The 14,363-nt window shown below is 35.5% G+C and overlaps 1 protein-coding gene across 2 annotated transcripts; it reads right to left on the bottom strand.

Annotated features, from left to right (window-relative positions):
• Positions 1-11,379, bottom strand: stard4 (StAR related lipid transfer domain containing 4). 2 transcript variants are annotated; one of them, XM_088912180.1, is made up of 6 exons: positions 11,289-11,379; positions 9,830-9,941; positions 7,514-7,563; positions 7,051-7,177; positions 3,931-4,048; positions 1-2,828 (listed from the first exon to the last, which is right to left on the bottom strand). In XM_088912180.1, exons 2-6 carry the CDS (start codon positions 9,932-9,934, stop codon positions 2,602-2,604), a joined length of 627 nt encoding a protein of 208 aa, XP_088768306.1. In that variant the 5' UTR covers positions 9,935-9,941; positions 11,289-11,379; the 3' UTR covers positions 1-2,601. The 2 variants fall into 2 exon arrangements, with proteins under 2 accessions (XP_088768306.1, XP_088768307.1); XM_088912181.1 differs by having other exon boundaries at positions 2,370-2,828; positions 3,931-4,045; positions 11,289-11,337.
• Between the last annotated feature and the right edge of the window lie 2,984 nt (positions 11,380-14,363).

The following is a 14,363-nucleotide window of genomic DNA, read 5'->3' as shown; positions in this document are numbered from 1 at the left end:
TAAAACATTATCAGTTTAATTGTTTAGATACATCCAAACATGAATATCAATACATTTAACAAAAACTAAACACGTATCAAATAAGAGTGTGTTTTGGATATCCTTCCCTTTTCAAGAGGACACACTATTGCAACACACATCCATCATTAGCACTGGAGTGTAGATTAAATTCCCAACACATTTATTCCAAGCATAACATTGAACCATTTAATATCTTTAAAGCTTACATCTAAAACATAGTTCAGGTGGGTAGCTGCGTCAGCATGCGTAAGCTGCAAAGGAACAAGTAATTGGTTTATTCCATGCTGAAAAAAAGAAGAAAGAAAACAACATTTCGGCTGTGGAGCCTTCTTCTTATTCTTCTCCCTTACACCCGAAGAAGACTCCACAACCGAAATGTTGTGTTTTCTTTCTTCTCTTTTCAGCATGGAATAAATGTATTACTTGTACATTTAAAAACATAGTCTATTACAAATCTTGATCAGCCTGCTCTTATTTTAAAAAGATAAAAGAATAAAGATAGAATAAACCTGTCTATAAAACATAAGTAAAGTATTCTCCAGCCCTACCTGTACTTTTGTGTAATCAGTAAGCTAATGGCAGAAGTGCTAAAATAATAATTCATCATAAGTTTGTTTTTACAATCTTAAAAAGCACTTCCAAATTATATACTGGAACAAATCTAGATTAAACGTAGAGATTGCAAATCTGCAAAAATACAGTATATACTGTAAATAACACCTGACCATAAAATTAATATTCAAACATGGAACAACACAGGTCTAACTATATATCAATCCGCTAAAAGTATAACAATTTACAGATAATGCCCTTTTGTTAAAAAGAAAGATGTTTTTCAGGAGAAGTCTGTTGGAGTGTCACCATTCCAGATTCCTATAGCTACCACACATTGCAACTCTGTGGTCTCTAATACTGGTTCTGCAGAGCCCAATTCCTGCAGGTTCTGTAAGTCTTTACACAGGTCCTAAAGATCACATTAAACATGAAAAATTAAGCAAATAGTCTATATCAAAATGACTAGTAATGGTTCCATTCACATATGATCATACCAGGTACAAACCCCACCTAAAAACAGTAAATTAAGAGCCGCAAATCAAACTTAACCTGCACATCTTAAGAAGGAGAAATGACTCAGAGCAAATGGCAAAACCTCATGTCAACATACAGGTACCCCAAACCAGAAGAGAACTCAGGACACTGGAGCTGAATCAGCAGTGTGGTCACCACACCACCATGTAAATGTACTGAACTCTCAACTGGTACAAAAAAAAGATAAATCCCATTAAACTAACATTTCATAGACTCTTTTCACTGGTCTTGATCTCTGTGCTTCATTAGATCTTGGATCTTTACTTCTTGAGGGCTGCAGTGCTCTGGTTTGCATTCCAGCTCCGATCTTATTTGGATAATAAGATAAACCACAGGCTTTTTTTAAAAGTAAGCTTTTTTTGCTTACTCGGTAGCTAATTGAGAAGTACTTGCCTTGCATAGATGTATATAATCTACCTGCCTAAAATATGTAGAGTGTTACAGCTGAAAGTAAATCTGTACTGTCAAAAGTCCAGCACAATAACACCAGAGTAAAAACAGAGCAGCGACATTTAAATCAATCTTTTCTAAAATAAATATTTTTTTAAATGAAAGAAACCTTTTGTGTTTTGGCATTGATAACTTATATAAATTATATATAACTTAGAATATAAAGATATACTGTTATAACATGAAGACCTACTCTAATCTACCTTTTTCATAACAATTTGGTCACATACTTAGTTACATTTTTATGAGATGTATTTTCCCTTTATCACAACAGATACAATGGCAGAAACTTGAAAACATGCATTCAATAAATATGATGGTCACTAAACTACCTGCATTTAAGCCTATTTAAGCCCTTTCATCAATCCATCATCATTCATCAAGAATGTTCGCTGAACTAGCACCAGTAAATAGCTTGCACATTATTTTAATTCTCTTATTTCCAGCATAATCTCTTCATAATTCAAGATTGTCATAAATCTGAAGTATTTTCACCATATTAATATTCTAGAGAACCATTTAGGTCTTCATATTGCCTTAAAAAAATACCCCTTATGAAACCAACACCAGAGGTGCCATGTGGTTTAGCAAGAGGAACTGTGTCATAACATACAGTAGTGTATGTCATAACCTTTAAACCTAGGAAGAGTAGGTGATATAATGTGAACCAAGATAGTGGCTGGTATTTTTACTGTTAACATGTTTTGTAAATCACTTTCCATATTTATACTCACATCAAAGTCATGTGATTCCACAGAAGGAAAAAAATCACATCACAATGTGTTTTAATTATTATTAAAATTACTGTATTTTGGGGGGGGGGAAATTACTCTGATTTGTGTAAACGACTAGGGTTTTGATTCAGTAGGACACATGCATACAGGTACTGTACATTAAATATTCAAAGACTGGCTTTGTAAGTAAAGACAAGAAGACTACATATTGGTCAAGACTGTATAACCAACCCTGAGCTGGAAAATATTTGTACTGTAAATAAGACATCCTAAATGTATGGCGGTTTCATAAAGAGGTAAACTCAGGTTATACTTTCAGTGCTTTGCGCAGGTCTGTGTAGAAATTGGCCAGAGTGCTGGCCATAGCAGAATCCACTGCAGACTGAGGTAGCATGCCCTTGAGGTCAGTCTGAATGAAGCCCGTCAGGAGGCTGTGGTCTGGGCCATCCTCCAAAGGAACACAAAACCAGCCGCATGGGTGATTGAATCCACGGACGTAGTTTTGTCTCAATTCCCCGTATTCAATGCTCACACCTATGCAAAAAGGGCATTGGATTTTTTTTTAAAAAGGTAACCATGTAAATTGAGTTCTGCATGTCAGTAGCTAAAAGAATCACCTTCTCATCACCTATAAGCCAGGGGTTTTGAGGAATCAGATTCCAAAGTTTACAAAGAAAAGATATTTATGACTATTCACACATTTAACAAACCAAATCAAAACCCTCATAGAAACTATCATTACAGAAGAAAAGATGTTAAAATGTTTCCCATATTTGTCTTGTTATAAATTAACTTTCATGAGTAAAATATCCTTAATAATAGTAAAACCGTATTTGACATAGAATAAATCCAAGCACAAAATATAGCACACACAAAAAAATACTGTGTCTAGTAGCCTGGACTTGTGGGATCCAATGCAGATTCTCATTTAAAAGGTTGATTTTTTTTACCAAGAGTAGTGAGGTATTGTGGAAATTCCACTATGAAGGGGAATCCTCTTTTTAAAATAATGAGATCTTGTAGCTTTTACTTTCCAGATGATGTAATCTAAATTCAGAACATGGAGAAGTTTGACTGTCTACCTGCTTGTTCAGACTTTTTGAGATGTTTACATGCCCGCTGAGTTGTCATCTCCAATACGTGGAACTTTACCATACTGCACTTGAGATTTAAAAGAGTAATATCTTACTTGATCTATTCTTTTAAATACAACTTGCCCACAAACAATTATTTCATTGATTCCTACAACCTAATTAATGAACAATCTATTTATATTGCAGGCTGTGTTATCTCATGAATAACTGTCCTTTTAGGCAGTAATGTCAACTTATTATTTGGATAATAAGATAAGATAAGGTGTTTAAAGGGATTTAAACACCAGTTGGTATAAAGACAAATTTGTAATACACTCATAAGCAAACTGCAAGCATTCAGACACAGTTTTGCCTCTTCTAACCAAAACCAACCACAATTGTATATTTTTAATTATCCCTGATTTACTGAAGGTCAGCCTGTGTTTTGAATAAACAGACATTCAATGTAACTATTCAAATAATATTTATTAAAATAACAGGTACCACTGTGAATATGTAAATTTCTATAAGCATTAGTCTTGGACCTGTGCTCCTACACTCACCACAGGACAGGAGTCCATCCTTGTATTCCGCAGTGTAGGAGAAATCAATGAATTCTCTCGGAGCAATAATGTTCCACAGCTGTCCTGCAGTGGTGTAGCGCATCATGCAGCATCCCTGCTGGGGATAGGAAACAGGCAATTTAAGTTCAATGGAGAAGAAAGGTAAATGTATTGGACACTTAAGGCTTCTGTGATCATAGAAATCAATATATTATTGACATTTAGTTGGAGGATTCCATGGCAACCGCAGAAAATCACTTACTGATGCAGAAACCCATAGAAAACACACATGAAGAAAAAAGAACAGCTTTTGCTCACATGGAGGAATACTACGGAATCTGTGACCTACCTATGTAAAGTCATTACAAACTCTTTTTCACCAGTTGTTCATCAGTAAATATCCTAAGAGTGTTCAGCATCAACTGAATCACTTGAAACATTCTATTGAAGTTTATATACTGACCGCCAAAAGAAACATCCCTTACAACTGCAACAACTCCACAAAAGTGAAGAAATTGTGAAGAAATTAACAAAATCTACATACTGTATGTAACAGATATAGTGTGTAATGGGTATGTAACAGATGTGTTAAATTTAATCAAACAGATTAAATTAATTGGTAAATTAATTGTGGTAATTAACATGTGTCATCAATACATTTGTTCAACTGGGGGTCTATTAAAAAGGTCACAGGCTAGTATAGAATGAATGTTAAGTTAATTCATGTTGCTTATGTTAAAAGAGCAGACAGCACACCTGATGTTCACCTGATGGCAATGACAAGTTCTTATTTAGCAGATGAAAAAATACATTCTCAAACAACTGGGCATTGAAATTTTCTTTCTCTGTGTTGGTGTTTAAACATATTATTCTGCCTTGTACTTTTATATTCTGCACTGTGTGTATACAACTTCTAGGGTAAAACAGGATGCTGTTTCTAGACATAAAAAGAACCCAGAAATGCCTGACCTCTAGAGCTGACCCGGAGAAAATGGATGGCCTTCAGTAATAAACATTTCAAAACCATACTGAACAGCACTGTGACTTCTTGCATCTCTACACTAGTGTAATGTGTAGCCACCATTAGAAGCAGTATAAATTGTGCAGCAATGACATATTTTTCACACCAGGCTGCAGATGCTGTCTCGTTGGATTATGTTCTTTCCTCCTGCACAGCTGGTACAAACCTTTTCTTTTTTCTGGTCTCTCATCCCTAGATGTCACACATTATCACAGATCACCTTGCAAATGTTCAAGGGGGCTCAGATCTTTGAGTATAACTGTCACAACCTCATCTTTCAAGAAAGCCAATGTTCATAAGCAACATGAGGATGAGCATTGTCATGCTGCAGTGTGGTCATGTAAAGGTGAGCCCATAGAAAATGCAGCAAGTGAAGTCCCAGGATTTCATCAATTCAGCGCAGTACAGTCAGGTTGCCATCAATCACTACCAAGTGGAGTTCAGTAGCAACTAAACACTACTGCTCAGACTATCATACTTAAACCTCTCCATCAATCTTCTCGAGCGTCGTGACTCATCCTCTCCTATATCGTAACCTATCATCGACCGACTGTGTCTGGCTGTAACAGCTGTCAGGTTAGAAATTGCAAGCTGAGATGCCAAGTGACAGTGCACTGACTTAGTCCAGCCTGCAACATATTAATATTAAGTCCTTACACTTATATACAGTAGCTCTCTTCTTGACACTCAGCTCAAAGTGCTTTGCAGGTAGTGGGGACTCCCCTCTGCCACCACCAAAGTGCAGCATCCACCTGGATGATGTAACGACAGCCATAGTGCGCCAGTACGCTCACCTCACATCAGCTATCAGTGGGGAGGAGAGCAGAATAATGAAGCCAGATTGGTAAAGGTCAATGGGAAATTTGGCCGAGGTAACACCCCTACTCTTTTAGAGAAACGCCCTGGGATTTTTAACGACCACAGAAAGTCAGGACCTCGGTTTTACATCTCAGCCGAAGGACGGCGCCTGTTTACAGTATAGTGTCCCCGTCACTGTACTGGGGCATTAGGACCCACATGGACAGTAGAGTGAGCACCCCCTGGTGGCCCCACTAACACCTGTACTAGCAGCAACCTTAGGTGGAGGTCTCCCATCCAGGTACTGACCAGGCTCACACCTGCTTAGCTTAAGTGGGTTTCCAGTTGTGAGTTGCACAGTGATATGGCTTTGTTGAGAGGAGTAATAATCTAGGCAAACTTGGTTAACCAAATATTTATTACAATGACAAAACTCAAACTACACTACACACAACAAAACAAGCAACACACAAGTTACTCTTTGGTCATCCAGAAACCCCAGGCTGCTACTAAGCATTAAACTCTTAATTCCTACAGAGGCCACATAAGAGATAAGCTGCCTTCTTCTAAACAAAATGTAACCTGCAGTTAAATGTCTCTCTCTCTGCACCCCAGATGCCAAAAAATAAATGGAAGCCTATATCCCTATCCATAAAAATGCACCCTAAGCAGGAAAGAGGTTTCTAACTGAGGTATTTTTCACCCAAGGAACCCAAGTTTGCTAAAAACACAAAATAGCACGCTCTCTCTAACAAGGTTCAAATAGTGAGCTCCAGTCATGTTTGGTTTGGATGATCATGAAGTAGGGGCTCTCGACTGGCGCAGGCTTCAAGTCCCAACTCCTCTGGACTCCTCTCTCTTCTCCTTGTTACCTGCTTCTTCCTTCTATGTGATCTTATATTATATGTGTCTGTACTTCTCTTTTGCAAACATTAACCCACAACTTACCTAGGTATACTTAGATAAACTTTACAATTGTTTCTGCTCAAAGGACCTCCCAGACCTCAGCAAACATCCTCTCTCCTTTGAAGTTTGAAGTGTTTACCCTTCCAAGTGTCACAAACTTTATCTGAAATCTAAGAGACACTTCTCAGTTACCTAAAGCTGTAACAGTATTTTTCAAACACAAGTTTCATCAACCCCTTGTTTTAATGCAGTTGTTTCCTAATGGGAGACTTAGAACTCCTTAGTTTATAACATTTGTTTGTAACAAGTAAAGACAAAAGGTTTGTTTTCTGCCGAACATGAAAACATGAAGAACATGAAAAAAATAAAAGGTTGTATTAATTAAATAAACTTACCTCATCAAACGTTTCTACAATATCCATTGAGGTCATCAAGCTGTCCCAGTCTAATCGATATGGCCCAGGTCGGATATAATCTACTATTCTGTTAGGGCTGTCTCTGACAATTCCTTGAGCCTTATAACTAAAAAATATTAAATTAGGTTTCATTAAAAAATTCATTAAATTAAAAGTATAAGTTTTTGCATGAAATTATCAATTTAAAATGACATAAGGAAGAGGAAACATAAAGGAATATTGACTGTAAGTTATTCTATACAGCCATTTTTATACCTTAACTGTCTACTACAGTATCTGATTAGATCTCTACACTCATACTTTAAAGATGTGGCAAAAGTCTTTTACTCCAAAATGAACTTCAAGCATTTCTGAATTCTGAATGTCATATTACACTTATTGTGTTATTGTTTAAAAAAATTCAAAAAACTAATAGAAAATCAAAAGATTACTAATATCTTACAGAAATCCAGTGAATTCCTCTGAAGGCTTTCTCCAAACTGTAACATCTTTCTAGAAGAGGAAAAATAAATAAAATAAATACAGTCAGACAATCAGATCTTACTGATAAGGTTACAGAAATGATAGAGCTATATTAAAAGTATAATTAGAAAGCAACACCATTTTAAGAGACAGCCAACATGGGTTTAGAAAGGAGGGGTCTTGTCTAATTAAACTGATAGACTTACGTAAACAAGCAAAAAGTCCATTAAACAACAGTTAAGCATATGACATGATACATTTAGATTTCCAGTAAGGACTTCATAAGGTCCCTCATAAAAGGTTGATTCTTGAACCATATGAATCTAAGGCAAACAAAAAACAACAAGTTATCTAAGAACATAACTCTTAAGTAGGGAGATGTGAGTAGTGGTGTACTGCATGGATCAGTTTTAGGACCATTGGTTTTCCTGAGATCTATATATTTCAATTACCTAAATTCTTTTCATGAGCAAACCAGTCACATTTCCTGATGATACTAAAACAAGGGAGAGAGGCAAACACAGAACCAGTGGCAATTGAGTTCCAAAATAATGGATTGGGCTGACACTTGTGACATGAAATTTAACATTGATAAAAACAAAATATACAATAAGCATGAAACTTGAACTAATAACCTTAAAATTAAATATTTTAATGTACAGCTCTTTACTACTAAATACATTTTTTTCTTTTTTGAAAAAAATGTAAATTTCCTTTTGCTGAAATGCTAAGATGATCTTTCTCAAACATAAAAAAGATCAATTTAGGTATTACATCATAAAAGATGAGCCTTTAACCTAATTCATTTTTTGGTTACTAATATTTTTTTTGCAGGAGTGCAGAGTGTCCAATAAATTTCAAAAGGAATAACAACACCCAGGAATTGAGCGTATTGAAAATGTTGCTACTGTACCTAAATACTGGTTACAATTGTATATAAAATTATAATTATACACAGCTACCCTGTTCCTGTCTCCAAGAATGGTGATGTCATTTGTTAGGTCATTTTTTATGTCAATGTTATGTCATATTTTATTTATCTGTTATGTCATTTGTCATGTGAGGAAAACACACAAGCAAGAATTTCATTATACTCAGGTACACATGACAATAAACTTGTTTATTGAGTGTTTTAGTCATAGTAAATTTGGCTTACTGCCTGGCCCCAGGGTGAGGAGGCTAGGACCCCCAAGCGGAGGGAGGAGTGACCAAGTGGTAACTGCAAAGGTGGAGATGAGGTGGTGGAGGGATGTAAAAGATAACATGAAGGAAAAGGGCTTACTTATACTATTAAGAAATGATGTCAGAAATGACTATAATTTAGGATAGCTGAGGCCGATTGAACTTAACTGATGTTATCCCTCCTGAATTATTGCTGTAAACTTCATTAGTTTCAAAGACCTTTACAACTTCATTTGTTCAGCTTCAAACGTGACTGAGAATCACTTTTCTATTTGCCAAAATACTATAAAATTTAGGATGATTTATCTGTTAATCTATTCAATTTATTCCTTACATGAAATAACAGTAATTGAACTTCTTAACTGTGACAAGATGAGTGTTGGAACTGTTGTGCTTATGGGTGCTTTCCTAGGAGCACTGGTGTACAAGAAAGCACTTGTTTACCATTTTGTAATGTTCTCCTTAAAATAATAGATTTGAAAAGGGGGAAGGGTAGTTTTATATTTTCATTCTGTACAGATTATATTTTCCACAACTGATTATATACAGTATTGAACACAGGAATATGGCATTATTGCTTCTTTAAAAATGGTTTCCAAGAATGGTGTTTTTCTTAATTCTGCGCACCTACATAATTTCAAGTTTTATATCACCACTTAAAACAGAATAAGTGATCTGCCTGAAGACTAGACTAGAACATGAAATGAATAAAAGACCAAGCAGGGATGAGTTTGTGGTACAGCGGTAATCCTTGTGTTCAATCCTTACATGCATCAACAGCGCAGACTAAGGCCTCCTCCATACTGCGTTGTGCAAACTTAGAATTTAGAGCAATATGTCATCTCAACAGCCCGAAAGAGAAGGCTCTCTATTGAGCTCAGAAATACAGGTTATACTTGACCAAGGGGAGAATGTACTGAATTGGGATTAAGACGTGTATCTAACAGTCCTCCTGAGGAGTGAGAATCTTTAGCACAGCAGTGTACAGTACAGTATGTGTGTTGAAGTCCCAAGGACCCATGTTCACACTTTGCAAATACTGGCCTCAGAACAACATCCCCATTAACAAGTGAATTTTATTTTGCCTGTGTGCTGGAAGCAGAGGTATACCTACTGTTTTCTTTGCTACTCTCCATTCATTTTCTTCAATACTGTTGTAGCTGATGAGAGTGTTCTGAAGTTTTGTAGTCAGGAGGCTAACATCTGGTAAACTTCCCATTGTGTCCCTGCAACAATATGTACGAAAAAATCCTCTGCAAATACTTTTACCCAAGAAAAATGTACCTAATGTGGTTAAAAACTGTCAATTATAATAAAAAAATACCTATAATCTATTCCAAAAAGTTAAGTTATGGTCTCAAGCAGTAATACCATATGATTGAGGTCAATAAGTGATTTGTCATTGTGAGTCAAAACACAATTTCTATTTAATTTCAATACAGTTTGTATTTTTCTGTATACAGTATGTTCAATACAGTATGTAACCTCTTGCTACTTTAGAAGTTTCTCCTTCTGCAAGAAACTGTTTCAGAACAAATGCTTACAAATGCTCAAACCAGACTTTTTCACTGTACAGTTATCAATATAAAATGTATGCAGAAGGGCTTCCAAATTCAAAAATGAATTCACAGATTTGCATATAATGATAATGAAAACCAACTACAAAGATCAATGCAGGAACAAAACGCCTGAAGAAAAAAGGCTGAAGAACAAACTTAAAAGTTGTGTACAAACACGTTTCTCCCCCAGAGTAAAAAAAGTAATCACTTCCAAAAACTGCAGCAAACTACTTCCGATGTGCTGTTTTACTTAAGAATGAATGCACAGATAATTCCTACTATTTTGTGACCCCTGAAAGACTAAAACAACCCTTGTGTGTTTTTAGTTAGGCACATCCATAGTTATTTTCCACTGTATACTGTGCCATTTCAACTGTTCAGAAAGATACTTAGAACATAACATCAAAGAACCTAAAAGTTGCAAAATAATGGCATAAAACACATTCTTAACAAATCTCTAAAGTACTGTATACAGTATGTAGATCAAGTAGGTTAATTTCACTGCTATTGAGACAAACCTGGATTTCATGCAGACAAATATAGCACCTTGTTTATTGCAGCCCTCTGTTACATGTGTCACATCTGTTTTGTGAAAGCTTTCCCTAGAGAAGATGCTCAAGAGATTTCTGATAGGTATCAGAAAAGACCTAACTCAGGTATTTCATCAGTATTCAACATTTTCCTTTTCTTTTTCTAACATAATTAAATAAAAAAAAACTACATTAAACGACTCTATAATCATTCACAGCACCTAGACAACCTAGACACTAAGAGATGTAGCATTTTTTTTCTAATAAGTGTTATTTTATGTGTTTATTAAAAAAATAACAAGTCTTAGACTGTTATAAACCTGAATAACCATATTCCTTTCTATATTATCATAAAACCCAGTGATTACTAGTTGTTGGGTTTTTTTATTCGTGCAATCGCATTCATAATCACGAAGACATTTTAAACCAAAACAAATATGTAAATAAACCTCTGTTGCTTAGGCAGTGAAATATTGTTCCATACCTTTAAGAATGATACAGTATATAACTTCCTGGTCAAACGCCGGTCCGCTGTACAGTATATGCTGCCCTTCACGTTCTGATGTGTGACACCAGACAGGGTGAAATCACATGCTTTGTCACCCGATATTGTAGACAAGAAAATAAACCAATAGAGAAATAGGACTGCGGGACCTGTGTCTGACTTAATCGCTAATTTAATCGCTGGTTGGTGTGATATCACAAGTGGGTTGACCGTAAATCTCAGTTTGAATGGGATTGGGGGATCGAAAAAATGGTGGGTTTGGCGATACGTTCTGTGTGATGATCATACACGATTGCTCAGCACTGAAAACAGCAATTGATTGGCCCTGTGAAATCGCCGAGTACATATACAGTACAGAGGTTTGTCTTTTGATGAATAGCAGTTCTGTTTATGCCTTCTGTTGGAAATTACCTGGATGCCCTTAACACTGCGCTTGCGTGTTTAGGAAAGGGAACTTTTGTCGATTTCTCAAACATCAAGTGCATTGAATTTCCCATAGCACTATTTTTATATGTGTTATAATTTAATTTTGTATTATCTGTGTCTTCTTTGGATTGATACATGTTATTTAAATAACTTAATATTCCACGTGGCAATTACTCCGTTTGGAGGGTTTAAATAAAGTCAAATTGAATTATAAAGTAATATTTACTGTTGCCATATATAACACTATAAAAACAATGTTCAATTGTTGCATAATATATTGTACGTTCTCATTTACATCATACTATTATACTTAATAACACATGGATGCGATATTATATCCAAAAGCAGACATTTAAAACGTCTCTCCAAAATGTACAGCATAAAAATAGAATCCCTAGCAAAAAAAAAGTATGCAGTATATACAGTATATACTGTATATAAAAAAGACAAAAGAACAGGTAAATGAAGAAGTATTTAGAAAATAGAACAGATGGAAATAAGCAGCAAAAAGAAACGGTTTAGATCAGAGATAAATTATTTAAATTAATCTGACTGCATAGAACTTTCTCAAAAGAAAAAGTAACAATGTTTCACAGGCTTTTCAGAGACTTAAGAATTAAGAATTCCTCCGCTTGTTAATAATCACAGCTATACATACTCTGGGCATTGTGTCGCACATTTGTAGCAGCAATACGCGATTTCTTTCTGTTTACTCAGTCACGATCATCTCCCATAGTATGTGGGCAATATTTTGGATTTTGTGTACCATTTAATCTAAGGGGTTATTTTTACGTCGTAAAAGATTTTACCGTTATAATTTACCATCTTTAGACAGTAATTTTCTATATAAACTATAGGCAAGCCATTTAACCATTTTTCTAAAGTCTGTTACCTGGGTTACATGATCAGTGAGCTAGGCAACAGAAAACAAAGCAATTGTATATTGTATATTGCCTTAGTCTATATAGAAATTAACTCTTAATAACTTTCTCACCTTAAAAAATATATTGAGCAACACACAGTAGGTACAGTATATATACTTACCTCATAGCAGCATTTGCAAAATATTCAATAGATTTTATTTTGTGAAATTACAATATAAATATGTTATAATAGTATACAATAGTAAACATTCCTTAACATTGATTAGAGTTTATTCTGGGATTCCATGGACCATTCTTGTAAAGTATGCCGAAAACAATGCAGACATGGTTGAAAACCACAGCAAACATAAAGTACAACAACAGTAAAAGTGTGAAAATACCAAAATAACTTCACCATGGCAAACTTCCATAATGGTAATTTTTTCATTGGGAAATCGATCATTTAAGGTAACGACGTTTGCACAGCTTCTAGAGATCATATATATCATGTATACTGAGATCATGTACAGTACTATGTACAATACAGTATACTGTATCATGTATACTGATATATTATGAGATCATATACAGTACAGTATATCAAGTATACTGTAGCTGCTCTTCATTTGAATGTGGTTTTATCTAGCCAGCAAAGTACCTTCAAAGATCAACAGAATCATATGTAATCATAATAACAGATAACAATTGTCACAACATTCATCAGACCATGTGCTACCAGTCTGAGTTACAGCTGGTATTAGGGTAAGGGTTGGAATTAGGATTTACATACAGTATACTGTATATACAGTACTGATGGAAAAAAGAAACGCAAAATTTTCTGGAATGAGAGTAGTTAAGTTATAGCTTATGTACTTTCACAAAAAGTTCTCAATTTGTTTTTAGCCCTCTGACCAGCAATAGCTGTAGCTTGTGCAGTGAGGCATTGCAACTTGCTGATCATACAAAAGGTCATTAGGTGTACTTTTACCCAAAGAGGTCCAAGTGGAACAATGCCTGATCAGGTCACCTTTAAAAAGGCCTTAATTCAAAGCTTAAGTCAATGCAAGAAAAAGGCCACACTTAGTCAGTTTTCTGTGCATTCCAGAATGCCTTGAATGTCACCAGAAGCAAGGGAGAGGGCCATTAGCATGCTGCAGGCAGGTATGTCATGTGCCAGCTGTAGGAGTTTTGTGAATTTACTGGGAAAATTCATTAATTGTAGTAGTAAACCACAAGGTGATTCTTTTATGGCTATTAGACAATCAATCATCAGGAACAGTCAGCAGCACACACACACGGATCCAATACATGAGATACACTTATTAATACATAAATTGTGCATATAAAACATATAACAGTCTTCCTGGATACAGTTGGCAGATCTTACTGTGAGGGTTATCAAAATGCAAGGTATACAGAACAATCACGAAGAAATACAAACAAAGAATATGCTTCAGCATACCGTTCAGATATACTGTTTCATTAATCAGTCTCATGAACATGAATTCTACATTAGCTACTCATAAGTGAATGTGTTACACATACAAATTAAATTGATATCAACCCTTTTTGAGATAGAATTGAATTCTTGAGATACAATGTAGAATATTGGGTTACTTATCGTTATATGGATTCATATTTCCCGGGACACGGACACAAAAGGCCAGCTGGCAGGCTCTGTTGCAGTACATCCAATTGGCACAATTCTGGCTCAGTGCCAGTCCTGGTGTAGTTTTGAGTTGCAGAAACTAGGAGGAGAGATTTC

This window comes from Atractosteus spatula, chromosome 3, assembly GCF_055471065.1.
Source record: "Atractosteus spatula isolate fAtrSpa1 chromosome 3, fAtrSpa1.hap1, whole genome shotgun sequence".
Taxonomy (NCBI): domain Eukaryota; kingdom Metazoa; phylum Chordata; class Actinopteri; order Semionotiformes; family Lepisosteidae; genus Atractosteus; species Atractosteus spatula.
This window is presented reverse-complemented; position numbering and strand designations above follow the sequence as displayed.

Coding starts and splice junctions, on each gene's coding strand:
- stard4 (XM_088912180.1), bottom strand. CDS start 9,934: ATGGGAAGTTTACCAGATGTTAGCCTCCTGACTACAAAACTTCAGAAC. Junction 7,564..9,829: donor GGAGAGTAGCAAAGAAAACA/GTAGGTATACCT, acceptor TTCCTCTTCTAG/AAAGATGTTACAGTTTGGAG. Junction 7,178..7,513: donor GAGGAATTCACTGGATTTCT/GTAAGATATTAG, acceptor AATATTTTTTAG/TTATAAGGCTCAAGGAATTG.